Source organism: Oncorhynchus mykiss, unplaced genomic scaffold (genome assembly GCF_013265735.2).
Source record: "Oncorhynchus mykiss isolate Arlee unplaced genomic scaffold, USDA_OmykA_1.1 un_scaffold_119, whole genome shotgun sequence".
NCBI lineage: Eukaryota > Metazoa > Chordata > Actinopteri > Salmoniformes > Salmonidae > Oncorhynchus > Oncorhynchus mykiss.
In genome coordinates this window covers 1,107,017-1,130,399 of record NW_023493660.1, presented here as the reverse complement: position 1 = coordinate 1,130,399, position 23,383 = coordinate 1,107,017, and the positions used below count along the sequence as shown (strand labels likewise).

General features: G+C 47.4%; 1 protein-coding gene across 11 annotated transcripts in view; it reads left to right on the top strand.

The window, feature by feature from the left end:
- The window catches only part of LOC110517734 (probable JmjC domain-containing histone demethylation protein 2C), a 225,697-nt gene that overhangs the window by 184,855 nt on the left and 17,459 nt on the right, over window positions 1-23,383 (top strand). For 7 of the 11 annotated variants that reach the window (XM_036972063.1, XM_036972064.1, XM_036972068.1 and 4 more), the window contains 11 exons: window positions 287-439; window positions 3,603-3,692; window positions 4,710-4,837; window positions 7,029-7,251; window positions 8,628-8,839; window positions 8,965-9,540; window positions 12,702-12,870; window positions 14,594-14,684; window positions 16,972-17,102; window positions 18,759-18,881; window positions 22,304-22,443. In XM_036972063.1, the coding sequence (XP_036827958.1) occupies window positions 287-439; window positions 3,603-3,692; window positions 4,710-4,837; window positions 7,029-7,251; window positions 8,628-8,839; window positions 8,965-9,540; window positions 12,702-12,870; window positions 14,594-14,684; window positions 16,972-17,102; window positions 18,759-18,881; window positions 22,304-22,443 (2,036 nt within the window). The remainder of the gene's footprint in view (window positions 1-286; window positions 440-3,602; window positions 3,693-4,709; window positions 4,838-7,028; window positions 7,252-8,627; window positions 8,840-8,964; window positions 9,541-12,701; window positions 12,871-14,593; window positions 14,685-16,971; window positions 17,103-18,758; window positions 18,882-22,303; window positions 22,444-23,383) is intronic. The other 4 variants (XM_036972069.1, XM_036972067.1, XM_036972065.1 and 1 more) reach the window with 4 other exon arrangements.

Below are 23,383 nucleotides of genomic sequence, written 5' to 3'. Positions count from 1 at the left end.
AGGAGCACAGAGACATTCTCTCCGTTAGTCTTAGTGTTCCTGTAGAAAGCTGGGGTCAAACCTCAAACTAGTATCTGTGTGTTTTAACAGGTCAAACCATCCTGAACTGTAGAACAACTAAATGTTTTATTGTGGGTGTTATTGTACCAATGTTAGAGCCCTCTGAGGCCAGACTAGTCTATAAAGTATTCTGCATGAAGGAACCAGTCTGCCTGGAGGTGCTCTGCTGTCCTCTGCCTGTCTTGTTGTCTTCATCCTCCCTGTTTGTGTGTGCTTTGCCCTGCAGCCAAGATGGCCTGGAAGAGGGCTGTGAGAGGGGTCCGGGAGATGTGTGACGCGTGTGAAGCCACCTTGTTTAATATTCACTGGGTCTGCCACAAATGTGGCTTCGTGGTTTGTCTGGACTGTTACAAGGCAAAGGAGAGGAAGACCTCCAAAGGTCAGTCAACATTTAGGATGTTAACATTTTAAAACCTCTTCTTTTCCACCATAGACAAGTAGAGGATACAGGTTTCCCTCCCTCCCTCCCTCTCCCCCTCCCTCTCCCGCTCCCTCTCCCCCTCCCTCTCCCGCTCCCTCTCTCCTCCCCCTCCCTCTCCCGCTTACTCTCACTCTCCCCCTCCCTCTCCCGCTCACTCTCCCTCTCCCCCTCCCTCTCCCCCTCCCTCTCTCCCCCTCCCTCTCTCCCCCTCCCTCTCTCCCCCTCCCTCTCTCCCCCTCCCTCTCCCCCTCCCTCTCCCCCTCCCTCTCCCCCTCCCTCTCTCCCCCTCCCTCTCTCCCCCTCCCTCTCCCCCTCACTCTCTCCCCCTCCCTCTCCCCCTCACTCTCTCCCCCTCCCTCTCTCCTCCCTCTCCCCCTCTCTCCTCTTTCCCCCTCCCTCCCTCTCTCCCCCTCCCTCTCCCCCTCCCTCTCTCCTCCCTCTCCCCCTCCCTCTCTCCCCCTCCCTCTCTCCCCCTCCCTCTCTCCCCCTCCCTCTCCCCCTCCCTCTCTCATCCCTCTCCCCCTCTCTCCTCTTTCCCCCTCCCTCTCTCTCTCCTCCCTCTTTCCCCCTCCCCCTGCCTCTCCCCCTCTCTCTCCTCCCCCTCTCTCCTCCCTCTCCCCCTCTCCTCCTCCTCTCCTCCCCCTCTCTCCTCCCTATCCCTCCTCCCTCTCCCCCCCTCTCCTCCCTCTCTCCTTCCTCTCCCTCTCCCCCTCTCCTCCCTCTCTCTCCTTCCTCCCTCTCTCCCTCTCTCTCCTTCCTCCCTCTCTCCCTCTCTCTCCTTCCTCCCTCTCTCTCTCTCTCGCTCTCTCTCTCCTCTCTCTCTCTCCTCCCTCTCCCCCTCTCTCTCCTCTCTCTCTCTCTCCTCTCTCTCCTCCCTCTCCCCCTCTCTCTCCTCCCTCTCCCCCTCTCTCTCCTCCTTCTCCCCCTCTCTCTCCTTCTTCTCCCCCTCTCTCTCCTTCTTCTCCCCCTCTCTCTCCTTCTCCCCCTCTCTCTCCTCCCTCTCCCCCTCTCCTTCTTCTCTCTCTCTCTCTCCTCTCTATCCAAGGTGGTTGAGACAGACATTGTGTCGTAGTTCTGATGGTTGGTCACAGGGCCCTGGGCAGATGTAAATCACCATGACGACAGACAGACATGTCATATCTGCTGTACCCAGCCTGCCCACTACTACCTGCTATAGTAGTGGTAGGGGACTGACTGTGTGCTTCTGTCTCTGTCTCTCTGTGTCTCTGTCTCCAATTCAAAGGGCTTTATTGGCATGGGAAACATATTTTATTACCTCAACAGGTGAAATAAACATGACTCCCTCTGTCTGTCTGGGCGGCAACCCTCCAGCTCCTACAGAGTGTGAAACCCCATCCATCACAGCTCCTAGAGAGTGTGAAACCCCATCCATCACAGCTCCTACAGAGTGTGAAACCCCATCCATCACAGCTCCTACAGAGTGTGAAACCCCATCCATCACAGCTCCTACAGAGTGTGAAACCCCATCCATCACAGCTCCTAGAGAGTGTGAAACCCCATCCATCACAGCTCCTAGAGAGTGTGAAACCCCATCCATCACAGCTCCTACAGAGTGTGAAACCCCATCCATCACAGCTCCTAGAGAGTGTGAAACCCCATCCATCACAGCTCCTAGAGAGTGTGAAACCCCATCCATCACAGCTCCTAGAGAGTGTGAAACCCCATCCATCACAGCTCCTACAGAGTGTGAAACCCCATCCATCACAGCTCCTACAGAGTGTGAAACCCCATCCATCACAGCTCCTAGAGAGTGTGAAACCCCATCCATCACAGCTCCTAGAGAGTGTGAAACCCCATCCATCACAGCTCCTACAGAGTGTGAAACCCCATCCATCACAGCTCCTACAGAGTGTGGAACCCCATCCATCACAGCTCCTACAGAGTGTGAAACCCCATCCATCACAGCTCCTACAGAGTGTGAAACCCCATCCATCACAGCTCCTAGAGTGTGAAACCCCATCCATCACAGCTCCTAAAGAGTGTGAAACCCCATCCATCACAGCTCCTAGAGAGTGTGAAACCCCATCCATCACAGCTCCTAGAGAGTGTGAAACCCCATCCATCACAGCTCCTACAGAGTGTGAAACCCCATCCATCACAGCTCCTAGAGAGTGTGAAACCCCATCCATCACAGCTCCTAGAGAGTGTGAAACCCCATCCATCACAGCTCCTAGAGAGTGTGAAACCCCATCCATCACAGCTCCTACAGAGTGTGAAACCCCATCCATCACAGCTCCTACAGAGTGTGAAACCCCATCCATCACAGCTCCTAGAGAGTGTGAAACCCCATCCATCACAGCTCCTAGAGAGTGTGAAACCCCATCCATCACAGCTCCTAGAGAGTGTGAAACCCCATCCATCACAGCTCCTACAGAGTGTGAAACCCCATCCATCACAGCTCCTACAGAGTGTGGAACCCCATCCATCACAGCTCCTACAGAGTGTGAAACCCCATCCATCACAGCTCCTACAGAGTGTGAAACCCCATCCATCACAGCTCCTAGAGAGTGTGAAACCCCATCCATCACAGCTCCTAAAGAGTGTGAAACCCCATCCATCACAGCTCCTAGAGAGTGTGAAACCCCATCCATCACAGCTCCTAGAGAGTGTGAAACCCCATCCATCACAGCTCCTAGAGTGTGAAACCCCATCCATCACAGCTCCTAGAGTGTGAAACCCCATCCATCACAGCTCCTAGAGTGTGAAACCCCATCCATCACAGCTCCTAGAGTGTGAAACCCCATCCATCACAGCTCCTACAGCAGACAGTGTGTTATTAGCATTAACAGTGTTGTTCTAGTTGATATGATTCCCCATGTTGAGAAGCAGCAGCAGAGGATTCATCCTAATTCTCCAGTTGAACCTGTAAACTCCTGAGAGAGGGGTGGAACATCAACATGGTCTGTTCCCATGTAGTGTCTGAGACCCAAATGGGACCCTATTCCCTTCATAGTGGACCACTCCAACACCCACAGAGCCCTGGTCAAAGTAGTGCACTATAAAGGGACTAGAGTAGCGTTTGGGAAGCAGCCAGACGGGGTTTCCATGGAGACCTGACAGGGTTTGTTGGTTAGTAATGTGTGTTTTGTTGTTCCTCCAGACAAAGAGCTGTACGCCTGGCTGAAGTGTGTCAAGGGACAGCAGCATGGTCACAAGTACTTGATGCCAACACAGATTATCCCAGGAACTGGTAGGAACCAATGATTTCTGTTCCTCTCTCTCTGTCTGGACCTCAGCCTGGGCTGGAATAGCTTTCATTATTCAGTTAGGAAAGTACAACACAAAACAGGACTCCATTACAACAGAGTTAAACTACAAGACAGGACTCCATTACAACACAGAGTTAAACTACAAGACAGGACTCCATTACAACACAGAGTTAAACTACAAGACAGGACTCCATTACAACACAGAGTTAAACTACAAGACAAGACAGGACTCCATTACAACACAGAGTTAAACTACAAGACAGGACTCCATTACAACACAGAGTTAAACTAAAAGACAAGACAGGACTCCATTACAACACAGAGTTAAACTACAACTCAAGACAGGACTCCATTACAACACAGAGTTAAACTACAACTCAAGACAGGACTCCATTACAACACAGAGTTAAACTACAACTCAAGACAGGACTCCATTACAACACAGAGTTAAAGTACAAGACAGGACTCCATTACAACACAGAGTTAAACTACAACTCAAGACAGGACTCCATTACAACACAGAGTTAAACTACAAGACAGGACTCCATTACAACACAGAGTTAAACTAAAAGACAAGACAGGACTCCATTACAACACAGAGTTAAAGTACAACTCAAGACAAGACTCCATTACAACACAGAGTTAAAGTAAAACACAAGACAGGACTCCATTACAACACAGAGTTAAAGTAAAACACAAGACAGGACTCCATTACAACACAGAGTTAAACTACAAGACAGGACTCCATTACAACACAGAGTTAAAGTACAACTCAAGACAGGACTCCATTACAACACAGAGTTAAAGTACAACTCAAGACAGGACTCCATTACAACACAGACTTAAACTACAACTCAAGACAGGACTCCATTACAACACAGAGTTAAAGTAAAACACAAGACAGGACTCCATTACATTGTTCTCCTCTGACAGTAACACCGTGTAGGTCTAACATGCTGACAGAAGTGTGTACTAATGACCAGTGGTCTGTTGTGCAGTTCTGACAGAGGTGGTGAGCGCCATGCATCTGTTCAGGGAGAAGTACAGCATCAGGTCTCCCTGTGTCTGTACTGGGAAACACAACCCTCTACTCAGCAAGCTGCCTGCTACCAACGGAGTCTCTCAGGTATGGAGATACACTGCTGCTGCTCTGTTTCTGTTGCTTCCCAAGTGGAACCCTATTCCCTACATAGGGCCCTGGTCTAAAGTAGTGCACTATGGAACCCTATTCCCTACATAGTGCACTACTTTAGACCAGGGCCCTATGGCACCCTATTCCCTACATAGTGCACTACTTTAGACCAGAGTTCTATGGAACCCTATTCCCTATGTAGTGCACTACTTTAGACCAGAGCTCTATGGAACCCTATTCCCTATATAGTGCACTACTATAGACCAGGGCCCTATAGAACCATATTCCCTATATAGTGCACTACTTTTGACCAGAGCCCTATTGCACCATATTCACTACATGGGAGTAAGGTGGTATTTGGGATGCACATTCAAGGTTTCCAGTACTGCCAACCCCAGTACTGCCAACCCCAGTACTGCCAACCCCAGTACTGCCAACCCCAGTACTGCCAACCCCAGTACTGCCAACCCCAGTACTGCCAACCCCAGTACTGCCAACCCCAGTATTGCCAAACCCAGTATTGCCAAACCCAGTACTGCCAAACCCAGTATTGCCAAACCCAAACCCAGTACTGCCAAACCCAGTACTGCCAAACCCAGTACTGCCAAACCCAGTACTGCCAAACCCAGTACTGCCAAATCTAGTACTGCCAAACCCAGTACTGCCAAACCCATCCTCTGTCCTGCTCTGGAATCTAGAGCTCTGTCTGTAAGCTCAGTAATATAGACTAGTTAGACCTCTGTTAGCTCAGTAATATAGACCAGTTAGAGCTCTGTCTGTTAGCTCAGTAATATAGACTAGTTAGACCTCTGTTAGCTCAGTAATATAGACCAGTTAGAGCTCTGTCTGTTAGCTCAGTAATATAAACTAGTTAGAGCTCTGTCTGTTAGCTCAGTAATGGAGACTAGTTAGACCTCTGTTAGCTCAGTAATATAGACCAGTTAGAGCTCTGTCTGTTAGCTCAGTAATATAGACTAGTTAGACCTCTGTTAGCTCAGTAATATAGACCAGTTAGAGCTCTGTCTGTTAGCTCAGTAATATAGACTAGTTAGAGCTCTGTCTGTTAACTCAGTAATATAGACTAGTTAGAGCTCTGTCTGTTAGCTCAGTAATATAGACTAGTTAGACCTCTGTTAGCTCAGTAATATAGACCAGTTAGAGCTCTGTCTGTTAGCTCAGTAATATAGACTAGTTAGAGCTCTGTCTGTTAGCTCAGTAATATAGACTAGTTAGAGCTCTGTCTGTTAGCTCAGTAATATATACCAGTTAGAGCTCTGTCTATTAGCTCAGTAATGTAGACTAGTTAGAGCTCTGTCTGTTAGCTCAGTAATGTAGACTAGTTAGAGCTCTGTCTGTTAGCTCATTAATATAGAACAGTTAGAGCTCTGTCTTTTAGCTCAGTAATGGAGACTAGTTAGAGCTCTGTCTGTTAGCTCAGTAATGGAGACTAGTTAGAGCTCTGTCTGTTAGCTCAGTAATATAGACTAGTTAGAGCTCTGTCTGTTAGCTCAGTAATGTAGACTAGTTAGAGCTCTGTCTGTTAGCTCAGTAATGTAGACTAGTTAGAGCTCTGTCTGTTAGCTCAGTAATATAGACTAGTTAGACCTCTGTCTGTTAGCTCAGTAATATAGACTAGTTAGACCTCTGTCTGTTAGCTCAGTAATATAGACTAGTTAGACCTCTGTCTGTTAGCTCAGTAATGTAGACTAGTTAGAGCTCTGTCTGTTAGCTCAGTGATGTAAACTAGTTAGAGCTCTGTCTGTTAGCTCAGTAATGTAGACTAGTTAGAGCTCGGTGTAGTCTGTTGAACAGTGTGTCTGTGATGTGTTGTTGTGGACCTGTGTAGTCTGTGACGTGTTATTGTTGACCTGTGTAGTCTGTGACGTGTTGTTGTTGACCTGTGTAGTCTGTGACGTGTTATTGTTGACCTGTGTAGTCTGTGATGTGTTATTGTTGACCTGTGTAGTCTGTGACGTGTTGTTGTTGACCTGTGTAGTCTGTGACGTGTTATTGTTGACCTGTGTAGTCTGTGATGTGTTGTTGTGGACCTGTGTAGTCTGTGACGTGTTGTTGTTGACCTGTGTAGTCTGTGACGTGTTATTGTTGACCTGTGTAGTCTGTGATGTGTTGTTGTGGACCTGTGTAGTCTGTGACGTGTTGTTGTTGACCTGTCTCTCCTGGTCAGGTTCTCCAGAACGTGTTAAACCACAGCAACAAGATCTCTCTATGTAACGTGAAGACAGAGACTGGGCAGCTGAACCCCATCCAGGGTAAAGCTGAGACTAACGGAGGCTCCAGCCCTGCCTCGGACACCTCCTCTGACTCCAAACTGACTCCCCCGGAGTCCCAGAGTCCTCTCCACTTCCTGGCTGACCTGACTGAACAGAAGTCACAGGAAGACAAGAAAGGTACATCACGGTAGCGCACTCTGTCTGCTGGTCAATCTGACTGTTAGCCCGGCCCGCTGAGAACTTTCCTCTAAGTGTGTGTCTAGTTTGTGTTCTTGTCAGGCTGCCAGCAGCGTTCCAACCCTCCTGTTTAGGGCTCAGTATGACTGTAGTTATACAGCAGCGTTCCAACCCTCCTGTTTAGGGCTCAGCATGACTGCAGTTATACAGCAGCGTTCCAACCCTCCTGTTTAGGGCTCAGTATGACTGCAGTTATACAGCAGCGTTCCAACCCTCCTGTTTAGGGCTCAGTATGACTGCAGTTATACAGCAGCGTTCCAAACCTCCTGTTTAGGGTTCAGTATGACTGTAGTTATACAGCAGTGTTCCAACCCTCCTGTTTAGGGTTCAGTATGACTGTAGTTATACAGCAGCGTTCCAACCCTCCTGTTTAGGGCTCAGTATGACTGTAGTTATACAGCAGCGTTCCAACCCTCCTGTTTAGGGCTCAGTATGACTGCCGTTATACAGCAGCGTTCCAACCCTCCTGTTTAGGGCTCAGTATGACTGTAGTTATACAGCAGCGTTCCAACCCTCCTGTTTAGGGTTCGTTATGACTGTAGTTATACAGCAGCGTTCCAACCCTCCTGTTTAGGGTTCAGTATGACTGTAGTTATACAGCAGCGTTCCAACCCTCCTGTTTAGGGCTCAGTATGACTGTAGTTATACAGCAGCGTTCCAACCCTCCTGTTTAGGGCTCAGTATGACTGTAGTTATACAGCAGCGTTCCAACCCTCCTGTTTAGGGCTCAGTATGACTGCAGTTATACAGCAGCGTTCCAACCCTCCTGTTTAGGGTTCAGTATGACTGTAGTTATACAGCAGCGTTCCAACCCTCCTGTTTAGGGCTCAGTATGACTGTAGTTTTACAGCAGCGTTCCAACCCTCCTGTTTAGGGCTCAGGGTTTAGGGTTAGTTGTTACTGGTGTGATGATGATGATAAATACCAGATATCTCTAGAGGTTAGTTGTTACTGGTGTGATGATGATGATAAATACCAGATATCTCTAGAGGTTAGTTGTTACTGGTGTGATGATGATGATGATAAATACCAGATATCTCTAGAGGTTAGTTGTTACTGGTGTGATGATGATGATGATAAATACCAGATATCTCTAGAGGTTAGTTGTTACTGGTGTGATGATGATGATAAATACCAGATATCTCTAGAGGTTAGTTGTTACTGGTGTGATGATGATGATGATTAATACCAGATATCTCTAGAGGTTAGTTGTTACTGGTGTGATGATGATGATAAATACCAGATATCTCTAGAGGTTAGTTGTTACTGGTGTGATGATGATGAATTGTAACTGATATGTCTTGTCTCTGGTGTAGAAAACAAGGAGTCTCCTCTGGGTAAGGTGGGCAAGGAGGAGAAGGTCAGTAGCCTGGAGTCTCTCCACTGTAAAGCGTCTAGCCTGGTGTCTAACATCACAGAACAGGGCTCTACTCTAAGAGACCTCCTGACGACCACCGCTGGTAAACTACGTCTGGGCTCTACTGATGCTGGCATGGCCTTCGCTCCTGTATACTCCACCGCAGCACAGGTACGTGGCCCGGAACAGAGAGACACACACCCAGTCCACCATTATCTTGCTGTATGGAGGGAATAACACGGTATTATTTCAACATACTGATTCACATGCCCTGATGCTGTATCTCTCCTCTCCAGATGGGGAAGAGCGGCCGTAGCATGCCCAACATCCTGGATGACATCATCGCGTCCGTGGTGGAGAACAAAATCCCTGCCAGCCGAGGAGCCAAGCTGAGTCTGAAGCTGGAGGCCACCACCACCACTACAGAGGACAGGGAGGTGAAGACGGAGAGGATCGAGAGGAAGAAGCAGCCTGGGACTGGGACAGGTCCTAACCCTGGGTCTGGGACAGGTCCTAACCCTGGGTCTGGGACAGGTCCTAACCCTGGGACAGGTCCTAACCCTGGGACTGGGACAGGTCCTAACCCTGGGACAGGTCCTAACCCTGGGACTGGGACAGGTTCTAACCCTGGGACTGGGACAGGTCCTAACCCTGGGACTGGGACAGGTCCTAACCCTGGGGCGGGGACAGGTCCTAAGCCTGGGACGGGGACAGAAGAGCTTCCTGAACCCAAGCCTCAGCTAGAGAAGGCCCTGCAGCTCCATGCTGACATCCCCCACTGCTGGTTGTATGATCGCAGACTGCTCTGGCTGAAAGACCATCGACACCCTGGCAACTGGAAGCTGTTCAGAGAGTGTTGGAGACAGGGACAGGTCAGTCAGTCTGTAGTTCCTCCCTTCAGATGTTTCCTCATTCACTAGCTTCATCTCCAGTGCTTTTAGTTGGTGGAGAAGTGGAGATACAGTCCATGGTGAATATTTGGGTCCTACTGCACCACTGTGTGCAATATTCGTTGTTGCTTTGTCTCTGACCGGGCTGTAGAGAGAGAGCGGCGGTGGAGACCACCAGGCTGTAGAGAGAGCGGCGGTGGAGACCACCGGGCTGTAGAGAGAGAGAGCGGCGGTGGAGACCACCGGGCTGTAGAGAGAGAGAGCGGCGGTGGAGACCACCGGGCTGTAGAGAGAGAGCGGCGGTGGAGACCACTGGGCTGTAGAGAGAGAGCGGCGGTGGAGACCACCGGGCTGTAGAGAGAGCGGCGGTGGAGACCACCGGGCTGTAGAGAGAGCGCTGGTGGAGACCACCGGGCTGTAGAGAGAGCGCTGGTGGAGACCACCGGGCTGTAGAGAGAGCGGCGGTGGAGACCACCGGGCTGTAGCGAGAGAGCGGCGGTGGAGACCACCGGGCTGTAGAGAGAGCGGCGGTGGAGACTACCGGTTTGTAGAGAGAGCGGCGGTGGAGACCACCGGGCTGTAGAGAGAGAGGCGGTGGAGACCACCGGGCTGTAGAGAGAGGGAGCGGCAGTCCTGTCCTAGTATCACTGCCCTGGCTAGTATCACTGCCCTTGCTAGTATCACTGCCCTGGCTAGTATCACTGCCCTGTCTAGTATCACTGCACTGGCTAGTATCACTGCTAGTATCACTGCCCTGGCTAGTATCACTGCTAGTATCACTGCCCTGGATAGTATCACTACTCTGGCTAGTATCACTACTCTGGCTAGTATCACTGCTAGTATCACTGCCCTGAATAGTATCACTGCCCTGGATAGTATCACTACTCTGGATAGTATCACTGCTCTGGATAGTATCACTGCCCTGGATAGTATCACTGCCCTGGATAGTATCACTGCTAGTATGATTACTCTGGCTAGTATCACTGCCCTGGCTAGTATCACTGCCCTGGATAGTGTAACTCCTCTGGATAGTATCACTGCTAGTATCATTACTCTGGCTAGTATCACTGCCCTGGCTAGTATCACTGCCCTGGATAGTGTAACTCCTCTGGATAGTATCACTGCCCTGGATAGTATTACTGCCCTGGATAGTATCACTGCCCTGGATAGTATCACTGCCCTGGATAGTGTAACTTCTCTGGATAGTATCACTACTCTGGATAGTATCACTGCCCTGGATAGTATCACTGCCCTGGATAGTATCACTGCTCTGGATAGTATCACTACTCTGGCTAGTATCACTGCCAGTATCATTGCCCTGAATAGTATCACTGCTCTGGATGGTATCACTGCCCTGGCTATTATCACTGCCCTGGCTAGTATCACTGCCCTGGCTAGTATCACTGCCCTGGCTAGTATCACTGCCCTGGATAGTATCACTGCTAGTATCACTGCCCTGGCTAGTATCACTGCCCTAGATAGTATCACTGCTAGTATCACTGCCCTAGATATTATCACTGCCCTGGATAGTATCACTACTCTGGATAGTATCACTACTCTGGATAGTATCACTGCCCTGGATAGCTCTGACGAAGGCTGTGAGGCCGACACGTAAAGCTCTGACGGAGGCTGTGAGGCCGACACGTAAAGCTCTGACGGAGGCTGTGAGGCCGACACGTAAAGCTCTGACGGAGGCTGTGAGGCCGACACGTAAAGCTCAGACGGAGGCTGTGAGGCCGACACGTAAAGCTCTGACGGAGGCTGTGAGGCCGACACGTAAAGCTTATTAACTGTCCCACCTGGCCAATATCCGGTGAAATTGCAGATCGCGAAATTCAAACTACAGAATTATAAATATTTAACTTTCATAAAATCACGAGTGTAAAACATCAAAATAAAGCGCAACTTCTTGTTAATCCCTCCGGCTTTACGGCGAAAGCACACCATGCGATTATCTGAGGACAGCGGCCCGCATACAACAGCATGAAAAACATATTTCAACCAGGCAGGTGCGCCACGAAAGGCAGAAATAGCGGTATAATTAATGCCTTACCTTTGAAGATCTTCTTCTGTTGGCACTCCAAAAGGTCCCAGTTACATCACAAATGGTCCTTTTGTTCTTTTGTTTAGCTGGCGCGCTTCAGTCAATAGTCCATCCAGTTTCCCTCCATCAAAATGCATAGCATACCAAATGAATCCCAAACGTTACTAATAACATAACAATAACAAGTCAAACAACGTTTATAATCAAACCTTAGGTACCTTAATATGTAAATAAACTATAACATTTAAGACGGAGAATTGTTATTGTCTTTACCGGAGAAAAATACCAAAATAGCAAAGAACGCTCTCTCTTCCACACGCTTGGAAACACTACAGCCAAAAAGGGAGCCACCTAGAAAAACTAGTATTTCTGGCTCATTTTTCCAAAAAACAGCCTGAAACTCTGTCCAAAGACTGTTGAGATCTAGTGGAAGCCCTAGGAACTGCGAACTGAGAGGATATCGCCTTATCATAAAAGTCACAGCCATTGAAAACAGTGGTAAGCTGAACATTTGGGGGGGGGGGGGATGGTTTGTCCTCGGGGTTTCGCCTGCCATATCAGTTCTGTTATACTCACAGACATCATTTGAACAGTTTTAGAAACTTATATGCATATCCTGGCTTCTGGGCCTGAGTAACAGGCAGTTTACTTTGGGCACGCTTTTCATCCGGACGTGAAAATACTGCTAGTATATACTGGCTAGTATCACTGCCCTGGATAGTATCACTGCTAGTATCACTACCCAAGAGAGGTTAAAGAGCAGTGATAGTATCACTACCCAAGAGAGGTTAAAGAGCAGTGATAGTATCACTACCCAAGAGAGGTTAAAGAGCAGTGATAGTATCACTACCCAAGAGAGGTTAAAGAGCAGTGATAGTATCACTACCCAAGAGAGGTTAAAGAGCAGTGATAGTATCACTACCCAAGAGAGGTTAAAGAGCAGTGATAGTATCACTACCCAAGAGAGGTTAAAGAGCAGTGATAGTATCACTACCCAAGAGAGTATCAAGAGCAGGTTTCTTCTTTTTTCTCATTTTGTAAAAAATGTGACGATTTCAACGTTATAACAACAACTACTGTACTGTCTTGTCTTCTCCAGCCTGTCCTGGTGACTGGGCTCCATAAGCCTCTGAATGCAGCTCTGTGGAAGGCGGACAGCTTCAACCTGGAGTTTGCTGACCATCAGGGAGACCTGCTGAACTGTAAAGATGGACTTGTCTCGAACTCTGGAATCAACGAGTTCTGGGACGGCTTCGAGGACCTCACCAGTGAGTAGCCTTCATCACTTATCAGGTTATTGATCCAGGACCTCACCAGTGAGTAGTCTTCATCATTTATCAGGTTATTGATAATGATAGTATAGAGTATTCATATTATTAGTAATTAAGTATATTGATGATATACACTGAGTATTCAAAACATTAAGAGCTCCTGTCCAACTCTATTAAGGTGTTCTTAATGTTTTGTACACTAAGTGTCTACCCGGAGTATACCAAACACTAAGTGTCTACCCGGAGTATACCAAACATTAGGAACACCTTCCTAATATTGAGTTGAACCCCCTTTTCCCCTCAGAACAGCCTCAATTCATCGGAGCATGGACTCTACAAGGTGTCGAAAGCGTTCCACAGGGATGCTGGCCAGTGTTGAATCCAATGCTTCCCACCGTTGTCAAGTTGGCCTGATGTCCTCTGGGTAGTGGACCATTCTTGATATACAGTGCATTTACACATTTTGTTACGTTAGATTTATTCTAAACTGGATTACACATTCTGTACACAATACCCCATAATGACAAAGTGAAAACAGGTTTTTAGAAAATGTTGCTAATTAAAAAAATATATAACTTATTTACGTAAGTATTCAGACCCTTTGCTATGTGACTCGAAATTGAGCTCAGGTGCATCCTGTTTACATTGATCATCCTTGATGTTTTTACCACAGTACATGTGGTAAATTCAATTGATTGGACATGATTTGGCAAGGCACACACACCTGTCTGTATAAGGTCCCACAGTTGACAGTGCATGTCTGAGCAAAAACCAGGCCATAAGGTTGAAGGAATTGTCCGTAGAGCTCCGAGACAGGATGACACACATTGCACAGATCTGGGGTAGGATACCAAAAAAAAAAGATTCTGCAGCATTGAAGTTCCCCAAGAACACAGTGGCATCATTCTTAAATTGGAGAAGTTTGGAACCACCAAGACTCTCCCTAGACCTGGCTGCCCAGCCAAACTGAGCAATCGGGGGAGAAGGGCCTTGGTCTGGGAGGTGACCAAGAACCCGATGGTCACTCTGACAGAGCTCCAGAGTTCCTCTGTAGAGATGGGAGAAGCTTCCAGAAGGACAACCATCTCTGCAGCACTTCACCAATCAGGCCTTTATGGTAGAGTGGCCAGATGGTAGCCACTCCTCATTAAAAGGAACATGACAGCCCACTTGGAGTTTTCTAAAAAGGCACCTCAAGGACTTTCAGACCATGACAAACAAGATTCTCTGGTCTGGTGGATCCAAAATTGAAATTCTTGGCCTGAATGCCATGGGTCACGTCTGGAGAAAACATGGCACCATCCCTACGGTGAAGCATGGTGGTGGCAGCATCATGCTGTGGGGATGACGCCCACATCATAGCTAAGAATGGGCGACAGCTCATTGCTCACTCTGACACACTGAGTTCTGCCTTCAAGGTATGATTTCATCCATCTCAAGGCATCGGGGGAAAGTTTAACTTGGACAATTATGTGATGAAAACCTGATGGTTAACAGTATCAAACGCCTTCCTTAGGTCCAGAAAACACAGCCCCAACAACGCCCCCTTTGTCCATCTTGGACTTGACATTTTCCTGAAGAAAGCAGTGTATGTTGTTGTATATTAGTTATAATACCAATGCATTGATTATGTCAATGTTTACAGGAAAGCATCTTTCCCTATCTATACTCTTACTAAAGTCTCCTGTGTTGTCCCCTGTGTTCTCTCCCCCACTCTCAGAGAGACCCAAGTCTAAAGACGGAGACACCGTGGTGTACAGGCTGAAGGACTGGCCATCAGGAGAGGAGTTCATGGCCCTGATGCCTTCCAGGTAGGCCTAGGCCAACTCATCATAGCCAAGCACAGTCATAGTCATGGTGATTCTCCACAGTCTACTGTTTTGTCTGGGCAGTAGGTCCAGTAGATCCAGCAATATAACACTGTCTATTAAATCTAGTAGATCCAGCTATATAACACTGTCTAGTAGATCCAGCTATATAACACTGTCTAGTAGGTCCAGTAGATCCAGCTATATAACAATGTCTAGTAGATCCAGCTATATAACACTGTCTAGTAGATCCAGCTATATAACACTGTCTAGTAGATCCAGCTATATAACACTGTCTAGTAGATCCAGCTATACAACACGGTCTAGTAGATCCAGCTATAACACACTGTCTAGTAGATCCAGCTATATAACCCTGTCTAGTAGATCCAGCTATATAACACTGTCTAGTAGATCCAGCTATATAACACTGTCTAGTAGATCCAGCTATATCACACTGTCTAGTAGATCCAGCTATATCACACTGTCTAGTAGATCCAGCTATATCACACTGTCTAGTATATCCAGCTATATCACACTGTCTAGTATATCCAGCTATATCACACTGTCTAGTAGAGCCAGCTATATAACACTGTCTAGTAGATCCAGCTAGCTATATAACACTGTCTAGTAGATCCAGCTATATAACACTGTCTAGTAGATCCAGCTATATAACAATGTCTAGTAGATCCAGTAGATCCAGCTATATAACACTGTCTAGTAGGTCCAGTAGATCCAGCTATATAACACTGTCTAGTAGATCCAGCTATGTAACACTGTCTAGTAGATCCAGCTATGTAACACTGTCTAGTAGATCCAGCTATATAACACTGTCTAGTAGGTCCAGCTATATAACACTATCTAGTAGATCCAGCTATAATACACTGTCTAGTAGATCCAGTAGATACAGCTATATAACACTGTCTAGTAGATCCAGCTGTATAAGATCCAGTAGGTCCAGCTATATAACACTGTCTAGTAGATCCAGCTGTATAAGATCCAGTAGGTCCAGCTATATAACACTGTCTAGTAGATCTAGCTATATAACACTGTCTAGTAGATCCAGCTATATAACACTGTCTAGTAGATCCAGCTATATAACACTGTCTAGTAGATCCAGCTATATAACACTGTCTAGTAGATCCAGCTATATAACACTGTCTAGTAGATCCAGTAGATCCAGCTATATAACCCTGTCTAGTAGATCCAGCTATATAACACTGTCTAGTAGATCCAGCTATATAACACTGTCTAGTAGATCCAGCTATATAACACTGTCTAGTAGATCCAGTAGATCCAGCTATATAACCCTGTCTAGTAGATCCAGCTATATAACCCTGTCTAGTAGATCCAGCTATATAACACTGTCTAGTAGATCCAGCTATATAACACTGTCTAGTAGATCCAGCTATATAACACTGTCTAGTAGATCCAGCTATATAACACTGTCTAGTAGATCCAGTAGATCCAGCTATATAACCCTGTCTAGTAGATCCAGCTATATCACACTGTCTAGTAGATCCAGCTATATCACACTGTCTAGTAGATCCAGCTATATCACACTGTCTAGTAGATCCAGCTATATAACACTGTCTAGTAGATCCAGCTATATAACACTGTCTAGTAGATCCAGCTATATAACACTGTCTAGTAGATCCAGCTATATAACACTGTCTAGTAGATCCAGTAGATCCAGCTATATAACCCTGTCTAGTAAATCCAGCTATATAACACTGTCTAGTAGATCCAGCTATATAACACTGTCTAGTAGATCCAGCTATATAACACTGTCTAGTAGATCCAGCTATATAACACTGTCTAGTAGATCCAGCTATATAACACTGTCTAGTAGATCCAGCTATATAACACTGTCTAGTAGATCCAGCTATATAACACTGTCTAGTAGATCCAGCTATATAACACTGTCTAGTAGATCCAGCTATATAACACTGTCTAGTAGATCCAGCTATATAACACTGTCTAGTAGATCCAGTAGGTCCAGCTATATAACACTGTCTAGTAGATCCAGTAGGTCCAGCTATATAACACTGTCTAGTTAGTAGATCCAGTAGGTCCAGCTATGTAACACTGTCTAGTAGATCCAGTAGGTCCAGCTATGTAACACTGTCTAGTAGATCCAGTAGGTCCAGCTATGTAACACTGTCTAGTAGATCCAGCTATGTAACACTGTCTTGTAGGTCAAGTAGATCCAGCTGTATAACGCTCTCTCTCGCTGTTTTCTCTCTTTGTGTCGTCTGTCTGGTCTGGTCTGGTCTGGTCTGGTCTTGTCTAGGTATGATGACCTGATGAGGAATCTGCCCCTGCCTGAGTATTGTGACCCTGAAGGGAACCTCAACCTGGCCTCTCATCTGCCCAGCTTCTTCGTACGCCCAGACCTCGGACCACGCCTCTGCTGTGCTTATGGTACGAGCGTTCATTTAACATCGACCAGGCCTCAGGTCACTGTCAATGAACATTCCTCAGGTCACTGTCAATGAACAGGCCTCAGGTCACTGTCAATGAACATTCCTCAGGTCACTGTCAATGAACGGGCCTCAGGTCTCAGGTCACTGTCAATGAACGGGCCTCAGGTCACTGTCAATGAACGGGCCTCAGGCCTCAGGTCACTGTCAATGAACGGGCCTCAGGCCTCAGGTCACTGTCAATGAACGGGCCTCAGGTCACTGTCACTGTCAATGAACGGGCCTCAGGTCACTGTCACTGTCAATGAACGGGCCTCAGGTCACTGTCACTGTCAATGAACGGGCCTCAGGTCACTCACTGTCAATGAACGGGCCTCAGGTCACTCACTATCAATGAACGGGCCTCAGGTCTCAGGTCACTCACTGTCAATGAAAGGGCCTCAGGTCTCAGGTCACTGTCAGTGAACCGGCCTCAGGTCACTGTCAATGAACGGGCCTCAGGTCACTGTCAATGAACGGGCCTCAGGTCTCAGGTCACTGTCAATGAATGGGCCTCAGGTCACTGTCACTGTCAATGAACAGGCCTCAGGTCACTGTCAATGTCAATGAACGGGCCTCAGGTCTCAGGTCACTGTCAATGAACGGACCTCAGGTCTCAGGTCACTGTCAATGAACCGGCCTCAGGTCTCAGGTCACTGTCAGTGAACCGGCCTCAGGTCTCAGGTCATTGTCAATGAACCGGCCTCAGGCCTCAGGTCACTGTCAATGAACGGGCCTCAGGCCTCAGGTCACTGTCAATGAACGGGCCTCAGGTCACTGTCACTGTCAATGAACGGGCCTCAGGTCACTGTCACTGTCAATGAACGGGCCTCAGGTCACTGTCACTGTCAATGAACGGGCCTCAGGTCACTCACTGTCAATGAACGGGCCTCAGGTCACTCACTATCAATGAACGGGCCTCAGGTCTCAGGTCACTCACTGTCAATGAAAGGGCCTCAGGTCTCAGGTCACTGTCAGTGAACCGGCCTCAGGTCACTGTCAATGAACGGGCCTCAGGTCACTGTCAATGAACGGGCCTCAGGTCTCAGGTCACTGTCAATGAATGGGCCTCAGGTCACTGTCAATGAACAGGCCTCAGGTCACTGTCAATGTCAATGAACGGGCCTCAGGTCTCAGGTCACTGTCAATGAACGGACCTCAGGTCTCAGGTCACTGTCAATGAACCGGCCTCAGGTCTCAGGTCACTGTCAGTGAACCGGCCTCAGGTCTCAGGTCATTGTCAATGAACCGGCCTCAGGTCACTGTCAGTGAACCGGCCTCAGGTCTCAGGTCACTGTCAGTGAACCGGCCTCAGGTCTCAGGTCACTGTCAGTGAACCGGCCTCAGGTCTCAGGTCACTGTCAGTGAACCGGCCTCAGGTCTCAGGTCACTGTCAGTGAACCGGACTCAGGTCTCAGGTCACTGTCAATGCTACACCATCAATATGTGTTTCATTGAAACCTAACAAAGCAGAAATGGAACATGAATGCTGGAATTAAAATGAAAGCAAGACATAGTTTATTCTGAGTTCAATGTCTACTGATAGAGGTCAGATTATCTCCGGAAGCCTTGAATACACATCAACAGCATGCTGAAGCTTCCTCCTCTCTCCCTGTAGGAGTGGCAGCGTCTCAGGAGCAGGACTTTGGGACAGCCAACCTTCACAGGGAGGTCTCTGACATCGTCTCTGTCCTGGTGTACGTAGGAGTGGCCAAGGGGAACGGAGTCCTGTCCAAGACGGGTAAGAAACGAACCAACCCTGGGCTGTGCTCTATATAGTCAATAGATAACCAACCCTGGGCTGTGCTTTATATAGTCAATAGATAACCAACACTGGGCTGTGCTCTATATAGTCAATAGATAACCAACCCTGGGCTGTGCTCTATATAGTCAATAGATAACCAACACTGGGCTGTGCTCTATATAGTCAATAGATAACCAACCCTGGGCTGTGCTTTATATAGTCAATAGATAACCAACACTGGGCTGTGCTCTATATAGTCAATAGATAACCAACCCTGGGCTGTGCTCTATATAGTCAATAGATAACCAACCCTGGGCTGTGCTCTATATAGTCAATAGATAACCAACACTGGGCTGTGCTCTATATAGTCAATAGATAACCAACACTGGGCTGTGCTCTATATAGTCAATAGATAATCAACACTGGGCTGTGCTCTATATAGTCAATAGATAACCAACACTGGGCTGTGCTCTATATAGTCAATAGATAACCAACACTGGGCTGTGCTCTATATAGTCAATAGATAACCAACCCTGGGCTGTGCTCTATATAGTCAATAGATAATCAACACTGGGCTGTGCTCTATATAGTCAATAGATAACCAACACTGGGCTGTGCTCTATATAGTCAATAGATAACCAACACTGGGCTGTGCTCTATATAGTCAATAGATAACCAACACTGGGCTGTGCTCTATATAGTCAATAGATAACCAACACTGGGCTGTGCTCTATATAGTCAATAGATAACCAACACTGGGCTGTGCTCTGTATAGTCAATAGATAACCAACACTGGGCTGTGCTTTATATAGTCAATAGATAATCAACACTGAACCCTGGGCTGTGCTCTATATAGTCAATAGATAACCAACCCTGGGCTGTGCTCTATATAGTCAATAGATAACCAACACTGGGCTGTGCTCTATATAGTCAATAGATAACCAACACTGGGCTGTGCTCTATATAGTCAATAGATAAACAACACTGGGCTGTGCTCTATATAGTCAATAGATAACCAACACTGGGCTGTGCTCTGTATAGTCAATAGATAAACAACACTGGGCTGTGCTCTGTATAGTCAATAGATAACCAACACTGGGCTGTGCTCTATATAGTCAATAGATAACCAACACTGGGCTGTGCTCTATATAGTCAATAGATAACCAACACTGGGCTGTGCTCTGTATAGTCAATAGATAACCAACACTGGGCTGTGCTCTGTATAGTCAATAGATAAACAACACTGGGCTGTGCTCTGTATAGTCAATAGATAACCAACACTGGGCTGTGCTCTATATAGTCAATAGATAACCAACACTGGGCTGTGCTCTATATAGTCAATAGATAACCAACACTGGGCTGTGCTCTATATAGTCAATAGATAACCAACACTGGGCTGTGCTCTGTATAGTCAATAGATAACCAACACTGGGCTGTGCTCTATATAGTCAATAGATAACCAACACTGGGCTGTGCTCTGTATAGTCAATAGATAACCAACCCTGGGCTGTGCTCTATGTAGTCAATAGATAACCAACACTGGGCTGTGCTCTGTATAGTCAATAGATAACCAACACTGGGCTGTGCTCTATATAGTCAATAGATAAACAACACTGGGCTGTGCTCTATATAGTCAATAGATAACCAACACTGGGCTGTGCTCTGTATAGTCAATAGATAAACAACACTGGGCTGTGCTCTGTATAGTCAATAGATAACCAACACTGGGCTGTGCTCTATATAGTCAATAGATAACCAACACTGGGCTGTGCTCTATATAGTCAATAGATAACCAACACTGGGCTGTGCTCTGTATAGTCAATAGATAACCAACACTGGGCTGTGCTCTGTATAGTCAATAGATAAACAACACTGGGCTGTGCTCTGTATAGTCAATAGATAACCAACACTGGGCTGTGCTCTATATAGTCAATAGATAACCAACACTGGGCTGTGCTCTATATAGTCAATAGATAACCAACACTGGGCTGTGCTCTATATAGTCAATAGATAACCAACACTGGGCTGTGCTCTGTATAGTCAATAGATAACCAACACTGGGCTGTGCTCTATATAGTCAATAGATAACCAACACTGGGCTGTGCTCTGTATAGTCAATAGATAACCAACCCTGGGCTGTGCTCTATGTAGTCAATAGATAATCAACACTGGGCTGTGCTCTGTATAGTCAATAGATAACCAACACTGGGCTGTGCTCTGTATAGTCAATAGATAACCAACACGGGGCTGTGCTCTGTAAAGTCCAGTCTGAAGTGGTGAGACAGGGGTTACTGAAGTCTGAAGTGGTGAGACAGGGGTTACTGAAGTCCTGATCCACTCTGAAGTGTTTGGAGTCCTTGGACTCTCTCTCTCTCTCTGGTCTTGTCCTGTACCTGGGACTCTCTCTCTCTCTTGTCCTGTCCTGGGACTCTCTCTCTCTTGTCCTGGGACTCTCTCTCTCTGGTCCTGTCCTGGGACTCTCTCTCTCTAGTCCTGTCCTGGGACTCTCTCTCTCTGGTCCTGTCCTGTACCTGGGACTCTCTCTCTCTGGTCCTGTACCTGGGACTCTCTCTCTTGTCCTGTCCTGGGGCTCTCTTCTCTCTGGTCCTGTCCTGGGACTCTCTCTCTCTGGTCCTGTCCTGTACCTGGGACTCTCTCTCTCTGGTCCTGTCCTGTACCTGGGACTCTCTCTCTTGTCCTGTCCTGGGACTCTCTTCTCTCTGGTCCTGTCCTGGGACTCTCTCTCTCTGGTCCTGTCCTGTCCCTGGGACTCTCTCTCTCTGGTCCTGTCCTGTACCTGGGACTCTCTCTCTCTGGTCTTGTCCTGTACCTGGGACTCTCTCTTTCTTGTCCTGTCCTGGGACTCTCTCTCTCTGGTCCTGTCCTGGGACTCTCTCTCTCTGGTCCTGTCCTGTACCTGGGACTCTCTCTCTTGTCCTGGGACTCTCTCTTTCTGGTCCTGTCCTGTACCTGGGACCCTCTCTCTCTCTCTCCTCATCACTATTCATTACAGACAGACACCCTCTGTGCTCAGTCTCTCTCTCATCACTATTCATTACAGACACATTCTCTCTCTCTCTCTCTCCTCATCACTATTCATTAGACAGACACCCTCTGCGCTCTGTCTCTCTCTCTCTCTCTCTCTCTCTCTCCTCATCACTATTCATTAGACAGACACCCTCTGTGCTGTCTCTCTCTCTCTCTCTCTCCTCATCACTATTCATTACAGACACATTCTCTCTCTCTCCTCAGCACTATTCATTAGACAGACACCCTCTGTGCTCAGTCTCTCTCTCATCACTATTCATTTTTAAGGGATGTTGATGCTTGTGTCAGCGAGCCCCGCCTCTCTGTGTTGTCAATATACAGCAGACTCTGAGATGTGTGGTGTTTGAACTCCCACTGTGTTTGTGTTGCAGGAGTGTTGAAGAGACTGGAGGAGGAAGACTTGGACGACAGCGTGAAGAAGAGATTAAAGGATTCCAGCGAGACGCCTGGAGCCTTGTGGCACATCTACATTAGCAAAGATGTGGAGAAAATTAAAGACTTTCTGCACAAGGTTATTCTCACTTTAATATGTTCTCTGTCTGTCTGGCCCTCTGGCTGGCTCTCTGTCTGTCTGGCCCTCTGGCTGGCTCTCTGTCTCTCTGTCTGGCCCTCTGGCTGGCTCTCTGTCTCTCTGTCTGGCCCTCTGGCTGGCTCGCTGTCTCTCTGGCTGGCTGTCTGGCTGTCTGGCCCTCTGGCTGGCTCTCTGTCTCTCTGGTTGGCTGCCTGGCTCTCTGGCTGGCTCTCTGTCTCTCTGGCTGGCTCTCTGTCTGGCCCTCTGGCTGGCTCTCTGTCTCTCTGGTTGGCTGCCTGGCTCTCTGGCTGGCTCTCTGTCTCTCTGGCTGGCTGTCTGGCTGGCCCTCTGGCTGTCTCTCAGTCTGGCTCTCTGTCTGGCTGGCTCTCTGGCTGTCTGTCACACTCACATATATATTCAAGTGGCTTTATTGTCATGGGAAACATATGATAACATTGCCAAAGCAAGTAAAATAGATAATCAACAAAAGTGAAATGAACAGTAAACATTACACTCACAGAAGTTCCAAAAGAATAAAGACATTTCAAATGTCATATTATGTATATATACAGTGTTGTAACGATGTGCAAATAGTTAAAGTACAAAAGGGAAAATGAACAAACATAAATACAGAGCATTCAGAAAGTATTCAGACCCCTTGACGTTCCCCACATCCCACTACAAAACAGACCAAATGAATCATTTTCCTCATCAGTCCACACACATCACCCCTCAATGACAAAGCAAGTCTAACAGAAATACCCCATCTACATAACATTCAGACCCTTTGCTATGAGACTTGAAATTAAGTTCAGGTGCATCCTGTTTCCATTGATCATCCTTGATCATCCAGGTCAGATTCAGGACAGGACCAGGTCAGATTCAGGATAGGACCAGGTCAGATTCAGGACAGGACCAGGTCAGATTCAGGATAGGACCA